General features: G+C 43.3%; 1 protein-coding gene across 8 annotated transcripts in view; it reads right to left on the bottom strand.

The window, feature by feature from the left end:
* Positions 1 to 8,597: 8,597 nt before the first annotated feature.
* The window catches only part of CLCN3 (chloride voltage-gated channel 3), a 517,267-nt gene continuing 501,158 nt past the window's right edge, over positions 8,598 to 24,706 (bottom strand). For all 8 annotated transcript variants that reach the window (XR_011205536.1, XR_011205538.1, XM_069244222.1 and 5 more), the window contains one exon: positions 8,598 to 11,943. Coding sequence is in view for 6 of the 8 variants with exons in the window: in XM_069244205.1 (XP_069100306.1) it covers positions 11,785 to 11,943 (159 nt within the window). In the remaining 2 variants the exon portion in view is untranslated. The remainder of the gene's footprint in view (positions 11,944 to 24,706) is intronic.

Here is a 24,706-nt window from a genome sequence, read left to right as displayed (position 1 = left end):
AAGGCCTGCATTGAGGACGTGGTGCACAACAACGGTTCCAAGGAGACTGCAGGCTGTGATGCGAGGTGTGGCATCAGGCATGAGTCACGCAGCTGAGGCGGACTGGCAGAGCAACTTCAGACCTACTTCCAAGGGTCCAGGACATGGGTGACACCACTTGTGTGGTAGGGCTCACAGAAGACTGAGTCCAGGTGCTAGGCTCAAGGTGTTTGAAACCTTTTCTGTCCCTGAGGGTCTGATCAGGATGCCAGCCAACTAGCACTTGGAGTCTCTCTTTTGGTCCTGGTTCACAACAGCAGTTTAGTCCTTTCACTCAGGCAGCAGGACAACAGAGTAGCAGTACTTCTGGCAGAGCAGCACAGCAGTTCTTCTGAGTCTTCCACAGGTTTAGAGGTATAATGAACACCTGGGTGTAAGGGTCCAATATGCATTCCTGGTGCCAGCTTTGAAGTAGGAGAAGGGTATTGAGGATTCCACAACTGAGGTGTTTGGGATTTCATGCCTCCCTACCATGGTCCCAGCTTGCCTGGGGTCACAAAAGACTAGTGTCAAACCCTTTGAGGTTGCCCAGGCAGAGCTGTTGTGATGTTCAAGTGCGGTAGGTGTCAGCTCCTCCCCCTCATCAAGTCAGAGATGGCCCATCCTGCCAACACCTATCTTCCCTTTGCCTCACTGTCTGGGAGCAATACACAAAGAACAACTGCCAGCTACACCTAGTCATTTCACGAACGATGCAGACACCAAATAGTAAGGGCAAGACCATGCCAACTTTCTAAAAGTGGCATTTTTAGAATTGGAATTTAAAAGCAGACTTTAATATTAAATAGGGTTTTAAATTCCAAATCTTTAGACACAAAACTCTAAGTTCCTATCCACTCCCAACTGAAAGGTATCACTTATAAAATGTAATGAGGTAACCCACTGTCATCCTATGGAGAGGTATGCCTTGCAGTGGTGAAAAACGAATAGAAGTGTTTTTCACTATCAAGACATGTAAAACTCAAAAATACATGTCCCAACTTTTTAAGTACACTGCCCCCGACCCTCTGGGCTATTTAGTGCTTACCCCAGAAGGTGATTTATATGTATTAAAAAGGAAGGTTTAGACCTGGCAAAAGGTTTATTTTTTCACAGATCGTTTGATTCAGATTTTTCAATAAGGTGTAATAATAACTCTTGAATGCATAGGGCTAGCTAAGTAAATTAACTAGGGTAAACACCATAACGGGTCACTGCATGTCTCTATAGTCCATCAGTAGGATATCAAGAACAGAAATGTACAGGATAACAAAAAATGAATAAACTCTCCCCACCAACCAAGAGAGTGTTTTGAGATGATAGAAGCATGCAAGAGGTAGAGGGGACACCATAGAAAAAAGGGTGTGTGTGTAAGGGGGTGAGCCGATGACTATCATCACCTTTGTAGGGTGAGGAAAGCCTGTGAGGTATATGCCTATGCTGGCGTACTGTTAATTGCTTTCGAAGAGATGCAATGTTCTGAGGTTTTGTGGATTGAAGTGCTTATGATCAAGCCGCATTATATAATTGATGAGCGTTTGCCAGAGGTAGGCAAATTTATTTTTAGGAGTTGGTCAGGGTGTGCGTGACGCACTCCAATATGAGCACTTGCCACATTCTGTGGAACCACTGTGCAGTAGGAAGAAGTTGTGTCTTTTTCCAATGCAATTCAATCAGTTGCTTAGCTGCCCCAGCCATGTGTCTCACAATCAGCCATTCGGAGCTAGTCATACCCTCCTGTTCATCCACCACTCACCCAAAAGGAGGGCGGCCTGGCACACTGGGAAGGGATAGCCTAAAGTTCCCTGATGTGGCCCAAACTTCCCTTCTAATAGATATGTATGAGCACGAAATCCCACCAGAAATGTCTAAAATTGCTCTGTGCCTGGTTGCATCTCCAACATACGTCAGTAGGAGAGGGGTAGATGCAGCAGAGTCTAGAAGAGGTGTGGTACCATTGGTACCTCATTTTATATGCCAACTCTCTCTCTGGGATGCTATGGGATGTTTTGGGTGTGCCCAGCTATACAAGTCCCACATCTTTTGATGTCAAGTCCATCCCCAAACCTGCTGGCCACCATTGTTGGTACGTGAGAGCCATTTGACGTTTGGAATCCTGTAAGGCATGGTATGTCTTTGATATCAGTCCCTTTGTACTAATGAATGCTCTAATCAACCACTTGAAACACATTAGCATTCTGGTGACTGCTTCTAAATTGGAGGGGTGTATGGCCCAGTGTCTTGAGTTGGCAGTATTGGAAATGCGTTACCTCTGATACCTTGAGGCCCCTCTTACATTGTTAAAATGATTTTATAGTGTCCTTCAAATGGATCTTGCAGGATTCTGCAGTCAATCTTTCTCCCATTTTGGAAATGCTGTAGGGGTCAGTGCTGGCATAAAGTCAGGGTTCCTGGCGATAGGTGTATTCGGGGAGGGAAAGGTGGAGTGCCCTTTTCTGACCTCAATATGGTCCCATATATCTACAACTGTCTTAGCAGGGGTAGCAATATATGCACTTTTGGGCCGCAAATGCTCACGCAGCCAGGCTAGGTCACATGAAGTGTGGCAGGCTACTGCCCTGATCAAGTGAAGTCAGCGTTTCGCTCCGCACCACCCATTACAAAAGTAAGTGGATGTGGGCTACCCAGTAGTATTTATTCCAGTAAATTGGAGCAAGCTAATCTTCCCCAGTCTGTAGGGAGTATAAGAGCTTTATTGGATATTCTTGGTGTGCTTCCAGCCCAGATAAGTGTGAATAATATTCTTCTGCTGCATTATAGCCTGTACAGGAACGGGGTTCAAAGTGATCAAAATAGGTACAATAACCTGGGTAGCACATTTATTTTAATTACATTAATGCATCCTAGCCAGGAGAGGTATAGGGGGAGCCAGCACATCAAGTCCCCAAGTAGGCTCTTGCAGAGTGGGAGTCAGTTAGCTTTGATCCACCCCTCCAAGTGCAGGATGATATTAAGCCCTAGGTATTTTATGGAAGTTTTGGCCCATCAAAATGGAGTTGCCTCCTGAAGGGAGGGAATCTCTGCCTGCGGCACCGCAATATTGAGGATGAGTGACTTCCCTGTGCTAACTTTAAAGCCAACACTGCCTCAAGCTCCTCCAAGATGAAAGGAGCACAGGGAGGGAGCTGGAGAGATTGGTTACGGTGAAAAGAACATAATCCGCAGAGATTTGTAGTTACAGCCTCCAAATGCAATACCAGAGATTGAGGTTTCTTGTTGATTTCAAGAGAAAGAGGTTTGACTCCCAGAGCAAAGTGGAGGAGTACCGGGTGGGCAGTCCTACCTTGTCCCCTTGCCAGAGAGATGGGCCTTGTGTGCTGCCCACTGATTCTAATGGTAGCTTTGGGACTGGAGTACACTGCCGTCATTTTCTCGATTATACCCTGCCCAAACTGGAGCTTGCCGAGGACCTTCATCAACATGGACCAGCTGACTCAAAGGTTTCTGTGTGTCAAGCAAGAAAATTCGAGCTGGGATTTGATGTTTGTAAGCCTATTAAACAAGATGGGCGAGGCGGCACATGTTGTCTGTCACTTGTCTATGTCAGATAAACCCCACCTGATCTGGATGCAGTAGACCCAGAAGAAGGCAGTGTAGGTGCACGGCTAGGATCTCGGTATAGATTTTGGCATCTACATTCAGGAGACGGAGTGTCCTGTATGATGCAGATTATGCTGGATCCTTGCCCAGTTTGGGAATGAGCATTATCTCTACCTCACACATGGTTGGCATCAGTCCTGTACTCTGAGTCAAGGAGTTGAACAGGGTCAGCATGTAGTCCTGAAGTGGTGCAGAAAATTCCTTGTAGAATTCCAATGGCAGCCCATTTAGCCCTGGTGTTTTGCCATTTGTCATGGATTTAACTGCTTGTTGTAGTTCTGCTGCCTCTTTGGGGGCCACCAATTGCTCCCTGTATCAAGGGAACGATTGTCCACTCACAGCGGTCTAAGAACCATTTTATGTGGTCCTCATCCTCCAAGCCCTGGTCAGAGGGGATGCATCAGTGTCCTCGCCTCCGTCAGAAGGCGCACCACTCTGATGCTCCATTGAAATATCAAGCAGAATAGGGATTACAATTCTGACTTTACTATTGAAGAGTGTTTAAAATGCCAATTCTTTAGACACCGAACTATATATTCCTATCTGCTCCCAATTGAAAAGTATAACATATTAAACGTAATAAGTTAACCCAATGCTCTCCTATGGGAGAGGTAGGCCGTGAAATAGTGAAAAAATGATTTAGGACATTTTCAATACTAGGACATGTGAAAGTCAAAACCACATATCCAACTTTTTAATACACTGCACCTGCCCGCTGGGCTATATAGGGCCTGTATATGCATTAAAATGGAAGGTTTAGACCTGGCATAAGTTACAGTTTGCCAGGTCAAAATGGCAGTTATATCTGCACATATAGGCTGCAATGGCAGGCCTTAAACATTTTTAAAGGGTCACTTAAGTGGATGGCACAATAAGTGCTGCAGGCCCACTTGGAGCACTTAATTTACAGGACCCAGGTACATGTACTACCACTTTACCGGGGCCTATCACATAAATTAAATGTGGCAATTCGGTGTAAGACAATTTCAATATTTTTTGGGGCAAGAGAACAAGCACTTTAGCACTGGTAACGTGCATAGAGGCCTTAAGGCCAACAGAACTGGGCTTAGAAAACAGAAGAGCAAAGGCAAAAAGGGTGTGGATAACCCTGCAGACCGGCCAAATCCAACAGAGTAAAATAGGACACACTTCTCACATGACTGATAGTTGTGTCAAGAGTTGTGTTTGCAGTCCAGGCACAGAAGGTACACTTTGTGCGGGGCCTTGACTGACATCTGCTTCATGCTTTTACACTACACCTTGAAATCCATCATTTTAGGTGGGGACATCATTCCCTAGTAGGCAAAGGATATGTTTAGAAGTAGTCAGAAAACTGACAAATTCAGGGCCCAAGCTCTAGATATTCACCAGAAGGCACTGAAAGAAAAACTTATGTCAGCGAACAAGGGTGGTGCTTTAATAGGGGGCTCTGCTCCATCACTTTCAGAGGCGTGTAGAGTCAGCTAAGAGTCACACATCTCTAGTGGCACGTGTGAGGAATGCTACAATATTCTTCGGGGTTCAGATGTGGCACATGGGGGATATTTTAAAGAGAAGAATATGCAGTTAGACATATCCATCAGCATGCATGGCCGGTGCAACTTTGGCCACTGAAATCCTTTTATTAAAAACACTAGTTCCAGTAAATTCTACACTTTACATGGTGGGGTGCGGTTAAAAAGGAGCGGGTGGGGTTTGAAAGTTAGTGAGCTTCTGGACTGTAATACTGGGGGCCACTACCTCTATCCTTTTCTAAGCATCACATTCTAGTTTAATGTTAAAGATCATAGCTAGGGACTTTTGTAACCTTGATGGTCACCATTTATGCCAGCCTCTTTGCAATGCATGGCATGATGGGGTTTCAGTGATATCGCTTCCAGGTCAGGGGGGTTAGGTGATGTCAGAGGGACTACTGGATTAGGGGCCATGAGGATGTCACTTCCTGGTCACATGAGCAGAAAGTGGCATCACTACCGGGAGGGGCAGAGGTCACAGGTGACTTCACTTCCTGGTCACGTGGGCTGGAAGTGACACTACCAGGGAGGCGAGGATGGTGCAGGGGCAATGTAATTCCTGGTCACACAGGGCGGAATTGATATTACTGGAGAGAGACTTCAGGGGCACAGCCACCTGTAACATTATGCAAACCACGCCAGCTTTTAGTTTGATGAAAGGTATCCCACTTTACTATTCAGTAAAATGTATCAAGAGACATATGGCTGATAGGGTCATGATCCCATATTTTTGCCAAAACAAGCAAGTCAGTGTGAAAAGACTCCTGGATGAGAATTGAGTTTACTGACAAAATCAAAATATTGTAAAGGCAGAAAGAGAGGCTGTGGAAACAATAGATCTCTTACAGTAGGAAGGTTGACTTATTACTTTGTTTAACCACTTGAACTATTCTTTAAAGAGAAAATAAGTTTACCTTCCAAATTGCTTATCTAATCATCATAATGATGACCGCCTGAAAGTGCATCAATGTTCAAGCTGTGTTACAACGAAGGGCTAGATTTAGATGTTGGGGGTAACTGTCCAGCCGTCGACTTTTCAACTGTAAACCTGACTGCTGCTGCCACGGTCCGCTTGCTGTATTTAGAAATACTGCATTCAAACCACCGTCTCTGCCAAGAAATATCGGCCGCGTGTACAGCGGTAAAAGGAAAATGGCATGCTGGCAGGACTGCAGCACTTCCAGCTGTGCAGATTTAGATGTGCCTTAATGCTAAGGAAAAATTGTCAGTCTAATTGCCACTCCTTAGCTGGCAGGTTGGAAGGGGGTAAAAACTCACCTTTTTACCACTCCTCCCCCTCCCCCATCTTCAACTGGCTCCAACCGGACAGACAACACCTGCCCCCGCTGCTGTCACCGACTCACAGACAAAATACAACCCCCCCCATAAACAGACTATAATGTGGGGATGCTGCATTGCCATGGTACATTGGGTGGGCACTGCGTGAGAGATGGGGATCACTGGAGACATATACATGTCACAGTATTTTTTTTTTAATCACTGTGACATGCATATGTCAGAAACAATAGTGGGTCCAACAAGGGGGTCCACATGGGTACACAACACATATCACACACATGTGCAACTGTAATTATGGTGCCAGTATTCATTGAAAAATTAACGCTGGTACCACAATGATGGTACATTCACACCTGTCAAGTGTGTCCATGTGTGCACATTGCCAGGGGACATGTACTTGTCATATTGTGCTGAAAACTGTTTGAGATGAGTTTCTGTATGTGTGTATGCAATCTGCACGGTAAGGTGCAGGTGGGTGTGTTTGTATAGCTGTGTGTGTAATTGTGTTGTTTGTTGTGGTTGTGTGGGTGCAGTGTCATGGATGTGTGTCAATGTGTGTTTTCGGCATGTAATGATTGTGTTGTGTTGGACTAGCAATGGGTAAATGTGTGTATGGGTTGTGTAGTGTTGGGGTGCACCTTTGGCTAAGAGACAGTGGCGGTCATTCTGACCCTGGCGGTCAAAGACCGCCAGGGCGGAGGACCGCGGGAGCACCGCCGACAGGCCGGCGGTGCTCCAATGGGGATTCCGACCGCGGCGGTAAAGCCGCGGTCGGACCGGCAACACTGGCGGGCTCCCGCCAGTGTACCGCCGCCCCATTGAATCCTCCAAGGCGGCGCAGCTTGCTGCGCCGCCGAGGGGATTCCGACCCCCCCTACCGCCATCCAGATCCCGGCGGTCCGACCGCCGGGATCCGGATGGCGGTAGGGGGGGTCGCGGGGCCCCTGGGGGCCCCTGCAGTGCCCATGCCACTGGCATGGGCATTGCAGGGGCCCCCGTAAGAGGGCCCCTGCAGTGCCCATGCCACTGGCATGGGCATTGCAGGGGCCCCCGTAAGAGGGCCCCTAAATGTATTTCACTGTCTGCTGCGCAGACAGTGAAATACGCGACGGGTGCAACTGCACCCGTCGCACAGCTTCCACTCCGCCGGCTCGATTCCGAGCCGGCTTCATCGTGGAAGCCTCTTTCCCGCTGGGCTGGCGGGCGGCCTGAAGGCGACCGCCCGCCAGCCCAGCGGGAAAGTCAGAATTACCGCCGCGGTCTTTCGACCGCGGAACGGTAACCTGACGGCGGGACTTTGGCGGGCGGCCTCCGCCGCCCGCCAAGGTCAGAATGAGGGCCAGTGTGTGTGTGACTTACGTCCCTTCCATAGTTGTTGCCATCGTATGAAGTCCACTGAGTCCTGCCACCATCAGCAAACTGCCTCTCGTACACCGTCCGCAAAACTGTAACATCTAATTACAGCAGGCAGAACACCCCAGCCTTGATGGTCTTCTCGGGCCTGCTGCTGACACGGCTTGGCGGTAACACCAACAAGATCTAAATCAGGCCCTAATTTTTTACAAGGAACATATATAAAACATTTTTGTGTACATCCCATTATGAACTGAAAACTTCCAAAATAATACAGCAGATTCTAAAGGTCTTTTTCTGGAACCATATTGGGGTCGGCTGGAAACGGTGTTGGCATACAGAGTCCTGTGGCCATACTTACCTTGAATGTGATAAGTAGTCAGAAGGCTTAAATCCATGGAAGAGTAAAAAGAATGCTGAAAGAAAAATATTTGGGTTGTGCAGAGGCATGAGCGAGACACCAAATGATAGGGGATATGACAACATTGGCTACATAAAACCTAACTTTCAGAAAATAAATACAATGTAAATTTTAATTAGATCTACTAAAACGGTGATTAAAGAGGCAAACAGACCTTCTTAATACATTAAGTTTTATATCTTTTTTTTATACTTCGATCATTACAGTGATAAGAATGTTTGTCTGTAACAATTGTAGCTCTAGCATCCTAGAATAAATTAAAAAATATATCAATATTAAATACAGCTCTATCCAACATCCACAGATTAACAAACTATGCATGTTTGAGAAACCAACAGTTTTTTAATAAACAAAAAGATACCCACTGGGTCCTCCTGCCACATCTGCAAATATTTGTTTATTCTTTTGAACAGGTACATTTTAGGCACACCAGAACGCTTCAGATGAACGTACAGTGTACAGCATTTTGTCCGGGATCTATTATACAACACCAGACAACATGTCTTACATGTCAAGCAGGAAAGCACATTAGGCATCATTGTGGCTTAATGTGACAACACTGTTCTATTTGTTTCATTATGGTCTTCTGTACAATTATGCATGGGGTAAAAACAAAGGATTGTCCAATTGTATACTTATTTGTTTCTGGCATATTATCACACATAGTGGTGCAGACAGAATAAACATTTTCTAATTACAATGGTTCTTGATACTGAATTAAGAACCATGACCGCTAAAGAACATAAAACCCTGTAAGGAAAATTAGCAGTTTTTTTTGATTTGCCTAAAGAATGCCCCAGGCTCTGGATCATGGCCCCCAAATACATAATTAATGTAAAGTTCTAACTATAGGTTTTACATGTTTAGGATACTTTTCGTGTGTGGTACCAGATGATTAGCATAATAGATTGTTCTCATGATAATTAGTAGTCCATATCTAAAACAGGATATAAGTAGATAGGGCACCATCCAGGTATTCCAGTGATTATTTTTTTCTCTCAAGTAAACTGCCAATTCATTGGCTGTATCTGTGGGATTTGTAAAGTCTCTACATAACACACCACAGATTAAAGAATGAGATGATAAACTGATTTCTATTTGTATCATTTTAAATTCTTCAAAAATAGAAATACGATCTTTAATGGCCTAGGGAAAAAGTTAACATTTAGTGCAAGATCTGAAATATATTTTGTCAGTGCCAACAGTTGCATTATTTTTTTTGTTTGTAGAAGAAATGAAACTGTAGTTTTCACAAAATAACAAGATGATGAATGGATTTTAGCATGCAGTTAGTATAACACGGATTCAATGAGTTTAAGGATTTATTCACATTATTTGAGCTCACTAGTAGTCTGTATAAACCAGCAGAAAACGGAAGTGCATCATAGTGTTTTCATTCACAGATAGCTGTAAAACAAGTCTGTATTACGCCATGTTATGACAACATAAAATGCAAAAACTGGAACAATCCAAAGCAAAACAATAAAAAAGATCAAAACAAGTCTTTTTGAGATTCAAACTGCTAACTCAGTTTTAAACATGGATCTCACGCCATTTGATTTTTGAGCGTTCATACAGTTTGCCTACAATGCCCCGTACTCTCCCCCCAACATATAAACATCCCATTTCGAGGCACCCAAGAGCCCCTTTGTTCCGCAGTGTCTCAATATGAGAAACTGCTGCTTCAAAGAACACATTACTGCAAGGTGTACTTCTGAGATTTTTGGAGAAAAAGACTGACAGTGGAGTGAGTGAAGAAAACGTCACAATTTGTCAATTCTGTAAATAAGGGAAAAACACTGCAACAGTATTTGATAAGTATGGAAAGACTGTGTCTCTATGAAATCACACTGGTAACCTATAGACTGGAGAAAGTTTATGTGGTGAAGGAGTTTCTAAAGGATGCAGGATTCCCACTGTGGGGGAAAAAGCAACTAAATTATATTTTCTTATAGCCAAGTCAATAAGAGGCATACTCGAATGGTACCCACACCAAATTACCTAATTCCAGCACAAAGAAACCAAGACCTAAGAGCAAACCCTTAAAGTAGATCCATAAATCTGCCCTGCCAAACACATGGAAAATATTAAGACTCAAAATTGCTGTTCAGAAACCAATGTTTACCAGATATAGATCAAAACAAAACTGAAACGAATTAACCACCACTGGCAAAAGCATCAAATGGACGTTTCTAATCTTCATCCTGCCCAAAAATCGAGTAAGGCATTTAACCTCACTCAACATGAACTCATCATCCTCTTGCCTTTGTTCGATGTCAGCACTGTTGAATCCGTGGGGAGTGATGATGAATGTGTATTCTGATAGGATTTGTATTGCAAATGGATGATGACTGTTCGCCAGTGTAGTCAACATGTCAGTTGCTTGCTATACAGCAGACCTCCAATTTTATAATGCACTAAGCTGCGTGGCTTTAATTTACTTGAAGCTACCAATGTTATTAATTAACACCTTCAGGGCATACATGAGTGCTGTGATCCGGACACAGTTCGGAAATTAGTATGAGAAACAAACCACAGAAGTGCAGAATAATAAAGTAAGCATTGTGGAAAGTTGTTGATGGAAGAGGAGGTTACGAGGCATGGCAGAGTATTTTGGCACAATAGCATCTCAGAAAGAAGTATAAAAGTGAAACAACCTCACTAGAAATCAACAGTGCAACACGCAGAGCCACAAGATAAAAAATATGTGAGACAGAAGGGTGACAAAAATTTCAAAAATATATTTGCTTTTGCTTCGCTGGATTCATCCTGTGCAGTTATATTGTACATACAGGTTTGGTAGTAAGAGGATTTCTGGAATATGCAAATTATTGTACTCTACTAAGGCTCTTAATTTATATTTATTTTTAAAATGGACTAATTTTTTAACTGTCGTACGAATTTGTCATCAGTGGTATTCTGTAAAATGAATTCAGCATATTGGATTTTTTTCGCTGGAAGCATGTATTAGTACCTGGAAGGATGAAATTGGTTGCAGCAGAAAGATGAATGTATGCATAAGGCAGTTTGTTTCTTGCAGACGTTGTCAAACTATGCCTCTTTTTGTTGTAGCAACCAAGAACAAAAGAGAAGACAGGAAAATCTCCAAATCTCAGAAATACACCATAAAGAAGTTTCAATGTGACTCAGGAGAGAGAGAGAAAGCACAACTTATGAGCCCATCTGGAATGTTGAAAGGTAATAATGTTACACAGATAACCTGCACAATGTTATAAATAAACATATGTCAATTTTGCAGGAATACCAAAGGTGGCATCAGGCAGGCTCTTCAAGATGGCTCCACACTGCGTAATTCCAGTGGAAAGCCAGAACAACTGTGTCTTTTGAAAGCTCTTCAGGCACAGGCCGGCCCCATCTCTCATCAATGCACCATAATTGTGTATCGCATCTAGTGAAGGGCAGGACTGGCAACCCCACAATAAATACGAAAAGTACATCACTTTTCCTCCCCAGTAGCTGCTGCGGTAGTGCAACACGATTGTGCAAAGAGCCGCCAAACCTTGGCTTGTTTTTCAACGGTCAGAAGACGTTGTCCGGCTACTGTACTATCCTCATTAACAAGTGAACTTCCTCTTCCGACTCCTCCCTCTCCTCAGCAATGGCGCTCAGCTGAACATTATGGACTCTGGGTCGTGGTTTGCCATCTGGGCCATATGACGGAGGATATCTTTTTTTGATATAATGCCAAGGAGGCGCCTAAGGGGGTAAACCAGTTGATAAATGTTAAAACATAAGAAGTGCAGTATTTTGTTAGTAAACAGAGACGATAAAAACGGACTATAATTTCTTGTGCATAAAACAGTGCCATCATAGTGCTTTTCAAAGCACAAACCACCGTAAGTAACAAGTGTGTAATAATATCAAAGCAGGTACATGCCAAAAGCTTTTCTAATCTTGATTAGAGTTGCTTTTTGATACATATATATGCTAACAAAAAAGCAAGGTGGCAAGGCTTGAAAAAAACTACGTGATTAGTGTAGGTACGGAGTGATATTGAGCCTATTTTAAAACAAAACCAAGCAAAATCCTGCCAACAAAAATAAAGCTGTGTATCTGCCAATAGAAGACCCTCTTTTGAGCTCTACAGTTTGTCGGTTTATTAACTCCTTCTTAAAATACATTGTATCCAATGTACTTCAACTAGGGGTAGGAGCATGACAGAATTTAATGCAAGTACCCCCTCAGAAATGGCTACGTGTTACAGGAAAGTCTATAGCCATCTACTACAATCGACAAATGACCCAAATTACCTCCCATGTTTTTTTTTACCACTTTTACTTGGGATCTCCCAAATTCAACAATTCTTATTTTTTGTTGCCCTACTACACCTCAAACTCAGAATTTGCAGTGGTTTTATTCAAAACAGTCAATATCACACAGAGGGTAAACTAAGCCCAAGGATCATTCTCTGACAGTTAACATGAACTGTGTTCAAGAGAGGTGCTCATTCAAAGTGCCGATAGAAATCAAATCTGTAGATGCAAAATTAAAAAAAAAGGATGTGAGACATCAAAAAGTGGCGAAAACTGCAGCCCTACCAAGACAGTAATACAGAAAAAGCAGAAAGAAAATCGAACGAGTTGCTGAAGCATGTTATATTGGTTAGTACAGTTACTGCTGAAAGGAGGCATGAAATACTTGTGAAATTTTAGAAAAAGTGACAATGCTGCGCATCATCATATTCTACCGCATGACAACTGCTATTTGTACTGGGCTTGCGATATTGATTCATCTCAATAACAGCAAGGGGGCTATCAGAATCCTCAATAAGCTCTGTTTCTTAGGTCTTTCTAGATCAACTACATAACAAAGTGTTTTGCTATTAGAGCAGTAATACTGTCACATGGCTTCAAATGCATAATTTTCTCTTCAGGGGGATGGAATGCACGAGATACTGGAAATATTCGTCGAGACTGGTGGACCATTCACTACAAATGCCCTCCCAAGATGTATGCATATCGTACTCGCATTCAACAGTCTTTGTGCACTATCATGCCAAATTTCATGTCTAGATCTAGACCACTCAAACTGCAAACGCTAAGTAACATTTCTTACTAGATCCATCAACAACAGAGATAACACAATGATACAACACTTCAACAGAACAAGAAATTTTAAGTAAAACCAATTTGCATTCATGGCTCTTTTGAACAATGAGTACTTGTTTAGAAAGTTCCCTTTGTTTACTGCTTCGAGAGGCACCTTATTTTCATTGTATTTATTTAAAATATGTATGCTTGTTCATGTGTATTTGGAGACTCGCCCGCTGCTTTTATACTTTAATAGTCTGTACTGTTAGGGCTAAGGGTACACAGAGAAATATCTACACAAAATTGAAAAGCTGCCATTCACATAACCCTTTTTATGTAGATCTTTCCCATCCCAAGTTAGCTATCTTGTTTAGATCTTGTCTACAGAAAGCTTGTAGACATATTGTGGACAAAAGCAATGCCGACAGTGAGCTTTGGGCCAGCTCATTGCCTGCCACTGGTTGGCTTTCTTGTCACTCGTTTGCTTACTTCTTTTATGGATTTCCTTCGCTTTTCTTCCTCTTCTTGTGTACCTTCATCCCCTTGAGCACAGCTTCTTTACCATACTTTTGACTGGATTGTGCCCTTCCAACAGCTCATGTTGGGGAGCTACTTTTTTAGGTTGAGCGTGCAACCACTCTGACCTGTTGTAAGTATTGTGGGTTTTTAACCACGCCCATCACTTTCACTTGTTTGTGGGCTTGCCTTTCAAAAATCCTTTATCATCAGTGGTAAATGCTTTACGTTCGTCCCTTCTTTGGGCAGTTTCATTACTGAAAGACTCCACTTGTTACATGGATAATTGCACGATTGTGGATACGTTTGACTGCGAGTGAACTTTTTCTTTTTGTGTCTCTCCTTCGCACTCATGGTCATGGAAGCCATGGTGCTTTGAATCAGCTCGCTTTTGTCAACTGTTCTACTTTTCATTTTCAATTTGAGTGGCAGGAAAAGTCCAGTTAGGAATTTACAATGCTAATAGCTCTAACTCTAGCAAAAGCGCAAGACCCATTGCATTACAAATGCTTGATTATTTTTCTTTGAGCATTCCATGGGAGTTAATGTGTTTGGTTAATCTCTCCCCCACCTCTATGCTCTTGGCATGCTCCCCACTTCTCTCCAAGGTTGTCTGTAAAATCACAGCAACAGGCAAATTTTTGCAGGGCTTTGACAAAAAGGCCTAGTTTATCAGTTTGCTTTTTTTTTGGCTACTGTGTTCCACATATTGCATCAAAGGTCAGGCCAGGAAATACAAAGGTGGCATTTATGACTTTGGGGAGGGGCATCCTTATGTACCTGAAAGGAAATGTGTCTTCTACAGGAGGCCAATAAATCAGCTCCCTGGGGTGATACAGGGAACCAAAGGACTAAGCCGGTAAGTGTCTTGCAAAAAATAAATCGGGCCCTGGAAAGCGTTTTCATGACACTTCATAACTGATGGGCTCAGGCAGCTGTTGTGTTCTTTGAAGTGCCTTCATCTAACTCTCTCTTAAACAATCATGTGCAACAGGATTTTTAAATTCTTTTCAGCGTTCCTGCACGAAAACTATCTTAATCAAACTGTGGTGATTACAAACCACATATTGATAATATTTATTTAGATGTACAGTTTTGAGATACGTTAAGATATGCATTTGCTCTTCCTCCAGCATTTAGAGCTGTTTTTTTTCACTTTAAAAAGATGTGATGCTATTGCACTGTGGTCATGGGCAGCAGCAGATTGGGATGGCTGAATCAGATTGAGGGGATGTTCCTCGTGCAGCACTGCACACTGCAAACAGGAAAAGAGAAGTGGCCTGCATTTGTTTACACAGTGGGGTGCGGCTGAAGCACAAGTTAACTGCACAAGACAGCTTTAAAAAACAAGCATTTGCATTGCAAAAGGTATTGCATTACCTATGTGTTTTGGTTTGGAGTGTAGTGGATGTATGTGGTGTGGAGTGGAATTAAGTGGGTTGTATTGTAATTGTTAGATGTGGAATTGTGTGGTGTGTAGTGTATTTAGTTAGTTGAATTATGTGGTATGTGCTTAGATAGGGGTGAGAGTTGCACACAATAGACAGCAAGATAGAGAGGGTTAGGTAGTTTGTTCAGGAAGTGGTGAATGAACTTGAGACAAACAAGCAGAAAGTGTGTGAGAGAGAAGGGAAGAGCAGGCGACAGATGCATAAAGAGGGAGCACCTGTGTACGCAGGTGACACCCTTTGAGGGACAGAAACCTTGAAATATAGGGGAAAGGAACTCGAAGACCTGAAGTCAATCACATGAGAGAGGTGGGAATAGTGCGAAAGAGAGTGAGAGAGGGGTGAGTGTGTGAAAGAGAGACAGAGGGATGAGTAGGAAGAGTGCCCAGAGGGATGGTTAAGGAGGTATACCAGTGCACAGCTTGAGGAGGTATAGGAAGATAGTATATGTGAGCAGGCAGTACAGAGAGGAGACAAGCAGTGTGAGGGAGGGAAGAGAGGGGCAGTGGGATTGCGAAATGAGAGGGGTGCTGGGAGGGTGAAGGAGAGATGAGAAGAGCAGTGGGTGTGTGGGGGAGAGATGGCAAGGTTGGTGGAAGTGCAAGGGAGAGATGTGTTGTATTGTTAAAAAAAAAACACAGCTTACCTGGCTATTAAACAGGCCCATGAGCTGCTTAAAAAACACAGCCCACATCTTGACCTGTCAGACCAGCCCATTAGGCACTGTCTGATTGTGCTACAGGGCAGTTCAGCTTTGCAGAGAAGTAATGAAACCTCTGGCTGCATGGGGACCTAAAAACAGGGAGGCGGTAAAATTGAAATAAATCTGGTGGAGGGGAAAAGCAGCACACAAGGGAGAGAGCAACAAGGGTAGGAGTGAGAAGCAAATAAAGAAGTCAGCAACAGAGACACACAGGTGCGGAGTTAGGCAGGAGAAGCATACAAAAGAGCGTGGGAGGAGCAACACAAATCACAGGGGCTGGCATTTGGCGGGATCGGGAAGTAAAGAAGGGAGAGAGATGGAAAACACATATGCCCTCTCATAATGTGCTTGATCAGAAAGAAACTCTTGGGGTAAAACTAGCAGAATGTTTAAAGAAAGCAGAAGAGCCAGCAGGTGGGAACCCTCGAAGATTGGGTGGTAGAGCCTGGCCTCCAGTCATGATCCTCCTTGAATTTGTCATGTTATATTATCTCACGCACATGGGCTCAGTATAATACCCTCTGGCTGTCCTTCTAAAAACTGTAATTTAGGCAGGCCAATAAATCATCATGGGCACTAAGGTTTTTGTTCACACCTTTCCAAGCTAACCCTTGTGGGAAACATTTAAGCCCTATTTCACATCATCACATCTAGTGTCACCCAGAAGGTAGACAAAGCCTTCTTGCCATGCCAAGCAGAGCAACTTGCATGGCAGCTACTGTAACCTCTTTTAACCCTATGTGAACCAGTTGCATCTGTTGGTAAACACTGTAAATACTATACCTATTCTCACCCCGTGCCAGCGAGTGCTGTTCAGATGGCCGCAACCATGTTGCATGCCAAGTACCACCACTTGGCAAACACTTAAAGCTTTTTTCACACTATCATTACTGGTGCCACTTGAATGGCTTATGCTGCAGTCCATTTTCACACCCTGGCAGCTACTACCAACAAAATAGGCTCCTGCTTTGAGAAATGGGCACTGTTCTGCAAATAGCCCTATTAATTTTAGGCACGGAAGACCGACTGCTCTGTGTGCATGTCTGGTTGGATTACATTGGGGAGCTTGTTCGGGCTCTTACCGAAGATCACAGGAGGGGCCGCTAATCAGATAACCAGCTAAGGATTAAGCAGCCAGTGAAATATGATGCTTTGCATGGCACAGAGTTTCGGTAAGAAATAAGGCACATGCTCCTACTGGTGCATATATCGAGGAACAAGGGAGTGCTGTCCACTGTAGCAAGCCAATAGAGGTAAAGCCATAAAGAGGCCACAAACCCATTGAGAAAGATAAAGATGTCTCTATAAGGCATACAGACACACTACGCCCACTAAGGTCAGGTCACTGCATGGTGTAGTGTGCAGAAACACACAAAAGGAACCATACAACCTATCGAGGCACTTGTCACCAAGTGAAGCCTGGAAGAGGATGTGGATGCCAGAGTTGTCGACTTTGGAGCAGGGGAACCAGGTTCGAGTCTCGGCATCAGCTCAACATCCTGTGATTCTGGGCAAATCACTTAATCTCCCTGTGCCTACAAAAAATGAATGTGTCCCCGTGTTATGTAACTGGTGCTGATGTAGAGTGCTCCCATACCTTCAGGTTGAGTTTGAGTTATATTTAAAAAAAGTTTGAGTTATATATATTATATTGAGTGCCAATCAAGCCAAAAAATGTTAGGCAACAGGCGGGCTTCCAAGTCCTTTTATAACTACAACACCTTCTGGCAAGCGATAGGATGCGCAAGCGCATGCTTTCACAGGCTAGAGCCTAAAAATGCTTATCCGCTTAGAAGGAATATGAACACTGCAGTGAAATAGCCCTTGACCAGTGAGGGACCTGGCGGCACAAGGTGTTGTCTTATGTATTTTCCTCAGGGCTCATCTAATTATTCTTGACAGCAGCTCCCATTCCCTCCCTCCCCACGGGGGAGAAAAGCCTTAAACTATACAGGGAGTGCAGAATTATTAGGCAAATGAGTATTTTGACCACATCATCCTCTTTATGCATGTTGTCTTACTCCAAGCTGTATAGGCTCGAAAGCCTACTACCAATTAAGCATATTAGGTGATGTGCATCTCTGTAATGAGAAGGGGTGTGGTCTAATGACATCAACACCCTATATCAGGTGTGCATAATTATTAGGCAACTTCCTTTCCTTTGGCAAAATGGGTCAAAAGAAGGACTTGACAGGCTCAGAAAAGTCAAAAATAGTGAGATATCTTGCAGAGGGATGCAGCACTCTTAAAATTGCAAAGCTTCTGAAGCGTGATCATCGAACAATCAAGCGTTTCATTCAAAATAGTCAACAGGGTCGCAAGAAGCGTGTGGAAAAACCAAGGCGCAAAATAACTGCCCATGAACTGAGAAAAGTCAAGCGTGCAGCTGCCACGATGCCACTTGCCACCAGTTTGGCCATATTTCAGAGCTGCAACATCACTGGAGTGCCCAAAAGCACAAGGTGTGCAATACTCAGAGACATGGCCAAGGTAAGAAAGGCTGAAAGACGACCACCACTGAACAAGACACACAAGCTGAAACGTCAAGACTGGGCCAAGAAATATCTCAAGACTGATTTTTCTAAGGTTTTATGGACTGATGAAATGAGAGTGAGTCTTGATGGGCCAGATGGATGGGCCCGTGGCTGGATTGGTAAAGGGCAGAGAGCTCCAGTCCGACTCAGACGCCAGCAAGGTGGAGGTGGAGTACTGGTTTGGGCTGGTATCATCAAAGATGAGCTTGTGGGGCCTTTTCGGGTTGAGGATAGAGTCAAGCTCAACTCCCAGTCCTACTGCCAGTTCCTGGAAGACACCTTCTTCAAGCAGTGGTACAGGAAGAAGTCTGCATCCTTCAAGAAAAACATGATTTTCATGCAGGACAATGCTCCATCACACGCGTCCAAGTACTCCACAGCGTGGCTGGCAAGAAAGGGTATAAAAGAAGGAAATCTAATGACATGGCCTCCTTGTTCACCTGATCTGAACCCCATTGAGAACCTGTGGTCCATCATCAAATGTGAGATTTACAAGGAGGGAAAACACTACACCTCTCTGAACAGTGTCTGGGAGGCTGAGGTTGCTGCTGCACGCAATGTTGATGGTGAACAGATCAAAACACTGACAGAATCCATGGATGGCAGGCTTTTGAGTGTCCTTGCAAAGAAAGGTGGCTATATTGGTCACTGATTTGTTTTTGTTTTGTTTTTGAATGTCAGAAATGTATATTTGTGAATGTTGAGATGTTATATTGGTTTCACTGGTAATAATAAATAATTGAAATGGGTATATATTTTTTTTTGTTGAGTTGCCTAATAATTATGCACAGTAATAGTCACCTGCACACACAGATATCCCCCTAACATAGCTAAAACTAAAAACAAACTAAAAACTACTTCCAAAAATATTCAGCTTTGATATTAATGAGTTTTTTGGGTTCATTGAGAACATGGTTGTTGTTCAATAATAAAATTAATCCTCAAAAATACAACTTGCCTAATAATTCTGCACTCCCTGTAGGTGGGGCCCACACAACAATATCTCTGAATGGCCTAATACAGCCTTCTCGGAGGACTTCCTTAAGAACTTGAGGAAAGAGGAACAGATACAGCTACATGGGTCAGCTTGGTGGTGTACCACTTTCTTGACCTAGAACAGGCTTTCACAGATGTTTTGGATAAAGTCTTTGCTCTGAGATATAGGTTGATATGCCCCAGTGGTAAAATAAAATGAGACGATGTGGATGGGGGTGGGGGGAGGGTGTTGAGGGTAGACGGGGGGGAGGCATATGGCTTACAGACTCAGAACTCCATACACAAGTCTTGTTTAACCATGACAGCATTGTTCATCCTTAATCAAGTGGACCCTGTCACCACTGGTATGCCCAGGAAGCCCCTTGTAAAGAGATCCAGAATACTACTAAGACACAACGCCACAATCCTTCCCTGGAAGGCAACATGGCGTCTAGCTTGTACAGTGACCCAAAGATGGCCACTCTTTATGTGATTCCAAAGATGGATTGATCTGCCTTGGTGAGCTTGTGAAGACAAAATCAGTCTTCCATAACCCCTCACCAATATTTTGTATCTGGCCCTTAGAACCAAGAAGATGGATCTACCATTCAGCCGAAGGAGTGCGAACTTAGGTGCAAACAGCAACCCACTCGGCAATGTGGGTTGTGTGATTTCTACAGAGCTTTGTTGCTTCCTTCTGTTGCAGATTAACTGAGATTGCTATGGGAGAAGTTCACCCAGGGGTGGGGGATTCCCTTTTGGGGAGCTTCTTGTGAAGGACCTAAGCAGATTTGTTCACATTCTTTCAGCAATAGACAGTTTGAAGAAGGTTTCTAGCGAAGGCCTTTTCAGGAAGGCTGGCAGAGGATGGGGATGCTCTGCTGGCTGTTCTCATCCACAAGGCCTCAAAGAGTTTTTTCCATTCACAAACGTCTTGGAGGATGACCTGTCCACTATCAGCTCAACTTCGCCTTCCCCTCTCATCCCAGAGGTGCAGAAGGACAGGCCTCATGAAGCTCCTTCCAAAGCATAGGTAGCATCTACTCTGGTTTTCAAGGTGAACATAATATATTCTTTATAAATAAGTCTAGCAGGCAGGCAGTTTTCCACAATTGCCACTACATACCCCAGGACACCTGGGTTGTGGAGACAGTCCTGGTGTTCACTTGTAGCCTTACACTTTCCTATCCAAACCGATACAGTTGTGTTTTTTTCTATCAGCAAACTTCTGGTGGTCAAAGGTGAGGTGATGAAAGGTGCCGTTCAGGAGTTTTTCTGTCACCCCTCGGGCATCAGCAGCTATATTTTTCTTGCTGGAATAAAGAAGACATGTCCACTTCCATCATTCTGTGTAATTACAACCACTTTCAAGATACAGTTCATCCATTTTCTATGAAATCTGTTAAGAGAAGGGGTTTGGATGGACTGCCTAGATTGGATGGAGTGCCTGTACCTGAAAGATCTCTCTCTGTCAGAATCTTTCCTCTGTCATTTTTTGCAGTTCTCTGGGAGGTGTGCACTTTCAAGTTCACAGTTCCCCCTTCAAACTCTCATCCGTCACTTAGTGTTTGACCAGGCTTTAGATTCCACTGATGTAATTTCAAAAACAGTGCATGGTTCAGAGTAACATCTACTTAGACAACTTGATCCTTATGACATGCATCATCACATTCTCTTGCAGCAATTCATATGAAGGTCTCCCTTCTCCAAGATCTGTAGAAGATTTTCAAAGTGGAAAAGTTGGGCATGTTGAACAACCTTCCCTTTTTATACATTTAAGCCACCTGTAAGGTAGGCCCAATATGACCCAGAGATCATGGTGCAATGTATTCACAATCTTGAAGAGATATGTTTGTCAAGTTTTGTGTCTCTTGACGACCACTGAATATGAAGCTCCCTCCTCCGTAGCCACTGAATATGAAGCTCCCTCCTCCGTAGCCACAAAATGGGGAGAAAGCATGGCAGTATCTGTGGAGGTATCTAAGCCACTGGCTTCACCCAGATCTGTATGCCAGCCTATCTTGGAGCTGATATTCTAAAGGGTCCAACTACCCCTCCCCTTCCTCACTGTACCCTACCCCCATAGTAATAAGGCTTAGAATCAGACAAAGGCGGCAAGGACCCTGACAGCGCTGCAGTCGGCATTGTAGGATGCCCATTTAGCTCTGTGTCAGAGTCAGCAAGGAGGATGGGGGCGGTGCCGCCCGGGGGCACAGGCAGTGCTGGGAGCGTCAACATTGGAACCGGCACCGGGGAAGGTCAAAGTGGCACGACTGGTGTCAATTTGGATCCATGAATGGATGCCCCTCGAAGCTAAGGCCAAAGCTGCCAGCACAGAACCCAAAAGGGCTCGATCTAAGGCGCGCCAGTAGAGTCAGACTGCCCAAAAATAAGGCACATGGCTTCAGAAAACTCTTTTAGCTAGGCAGGGATCGCTCCGGCTCCAGGAAACTCTGGGAAATGCAAAGTCAGCCCCGACGCAGGCTCTGCAGATGGACGCTCCCTCGCCTCGTTGGCCAATGGACATGGTGAAACCGAAGAACGTTTTGCCTTCTTCGACTGCTTCTTATACCTGAACTTACCCGAATGTCCCAAGGATTTGGAGTGTAATGAACAACAGGGGGAGCTCAGCAACCGTTCCAGAGATCTTCCTCTCAACTGAGATCGGGACTTGTGCGCAGCCGAGCACCGGGCTGCCGTCAGCTTTAGGAACCGCTCCGCTCCCTGAAAGCCTGCAGATTCATGGCCCAGCTCTCTGAGCACGACCTCAAGTCGTGGTCGCCCTCCAGACACCAAAGGCACATGAGGTGCGGATCCTTCACAGACATCACCCAATGGCAGGATCCACAGTGCTTGAATCCAGTCTTTCGATAAGACATCCCTCAACGCCCCATAAGTGTAAATACTCAAAAAGCTTTGACAAAAAAGTAAAAAAATTAAAATTAGAAAAGAGGCCAGTCAAAAAGTGACTGAGGGGTAGCTCTTTCTTTGGATCAGTATTGGCTAGTGTGGAAAAAAAAAAAAAACTGACAGTCGAGGTGGTGCCTATATAGGGACCGCAATGTCATATCCGGCGTGCATGAGGAACCAATCGACACCACCTAACGGCACACAGTGGTACTGCTCAAGAAAAATCTCCAGATCAGACTGGTGACTGGGGTAATTCTATGGTAAGGAATCTGCAACTAGATGCCGCTATCACATAAATATCTATGCTGTAACACTTTTCTTTTAGATAAAATCATGGTAGGAGCTACTAAAAGCTTTCATGTTACTCAGCGCCAATCAGATCAAGACAACAATCTTGATCTGACTGGGACTGGATGGTTTTCTTTCATTAATCACACTGATGATAATTTGTTTTTCTGGACTACCACTCTAGTTCTTCATTTATTTATGAATAGTATTACGATCTGGATTTCAAATACTTTGAAGTATTTTGGCATAAAAACATCAAATCTGGACAGGAAACCCTTTACCCCACAAGAGGTTTACTTTCACATTTCTAGTACTTTCAACTACATTTCTTGACGATGTTCCACAAATTTAAAAAATAATTGGAATGGAGTTTAAAATGCAAGGAGAGACAGACTTCACACCCCTTAACTCTGTGATAGCCCTGTTAGGTAGTTTTTCTCACATTGGCCAATAATTGGAAACTGATAATCATTAGCATGTTGGTAGCACCCTTACTTAGAAAGCAGGATGGAAGGCAGATCAGCCACCATCTTTCGTGAGAGGAGGAATCAGATAATGCAGGTTTGTAGACTTGAAAGTTTACATGCTTTAAATATTGAGGCAGAGTGCACATTTCTAAAGGTCCTGGGGAACTTAATAGAATTTGTTATACCAGAGTAATGGGGCTAGCGGCAAACCGCAGGATGATTTAGGCATGACACACTTGCATGCAGAATAAGCAGAATTATTTTTTGTGGTTCTTGGAAGTATAATAAGGACAGGCTAATTATGAAACCAAGTAGTTAAGAAATTATTTAATTGTTTATTACTTTTCTAGAAACTGGGTGAATGTTGTATATTTTTATGTATGGAATCCCAAAACTGAAAAAGTAAATTCAAATTATAATACTCAAGACTCCAATCCGCTGAAATACCAATTTCTAGTTACCAATGAAAATCATTACAATTTAGTTTTTACCTTCACTTTGGCAAAGGGAGCACATTAGTTCAGGAAACAGACAAAAGTAAATATAGCTTTTAAGGCCAACCCATCTAGAAAGGGTAATATGCTTACAAAAACTTTATTCTTCTGACTGGTGTTTTGGAATCTATACATAAAGTATTTTACTTTAAAATAATTAAAAATGGAGTTTGAGGCTTCAGCAATGCTGCTGGCTGGACATAAAATGTAGATGGTCCATGCTAGCTTGAGTCCTCATTTCAGTAAAAGACAAAGCTGGCTTGATAGTTTTTTCCTATGTTTGGATCAAATTATTTATTTCACAATTGCACATGCGAAAATGTATCACATTACCTAGTTTGCACTTTGATGTATTTTTTCTTATATGGGGAAAGATACTGTTCCCTGTTAATGCTAAAACCTTACCCTACTCCCCCACTAACTTTGGTATGCTACCTTTCTATTCCCACGATGGAAATGGATTAACTCCTGTCCTCAGTTGTGGAAAAGAATGAGAATAACCACAAAACTGTGTTCTCAATTTTCCTAGGTCCATCTCACCCTGGAATGGCCAGTCCAAGACTCTGGTACGAGATTTACTTACAGAAAAATATAATGTGAGAGTATATGGTTTTGCAAGTGTAGATCCATGTTTTGTGAACCACACACATGGTTAAAACATGGGTAAAAAAGCCATTTGCTTTGATAAGTAGAATGTATGTGTTCAGTTGGTGAAAGCAGACCACCAGTGTCTAGAGAGGTTAAGGGCTGTGGTGTCTTCTAATAGTAATAAACACATTTCATTCCCCTCTAAATTCTGACATCAAAGACAGAGAAACATTGTAAGCCAGTACTCATTGTTATATAATGCCATGCATGTAGACTTGAATGTTCAACATTCTATGATTCGTACCACAAAAGAGTTTACTTAAGTTTTTGTTTGCTATTGCATACTATTTGTCTCCAATTACTGAGTAAAATTAGGATTTTTTTAATGACAGTTAAAAAAATAAATCTGCATATGAAGCCAATCCTTAATGCACGCTAAAACTGAATATATAAAAACATATTTTATCAGCTCAACAAAAGTTTTAATTTACTAAACTTCATATAAA

The sequence above is a fragment of the Pleurodeles waltl genome, chromosome 1_2 (assembly GCF_031143425.1).
Source record: "Pleurodeles waltl isolate 20211129_DDA chromosome 1_2, aPleWal1.hap1.20221129, whole genome shotgun sequence".
In the NCBI taxonomy this organism is placed as follows: Eukaryota; Metazoa; Chordata; class Amphibia; order Caudata; family Salamandridae; genus Pleurodeles; species Pleurodeles waltl.
The sequence above is the reverse complement of the archived record's forward strand: the minus strand, read 5'-3'. Positions and strand labels throughout refer to the sequence as shown.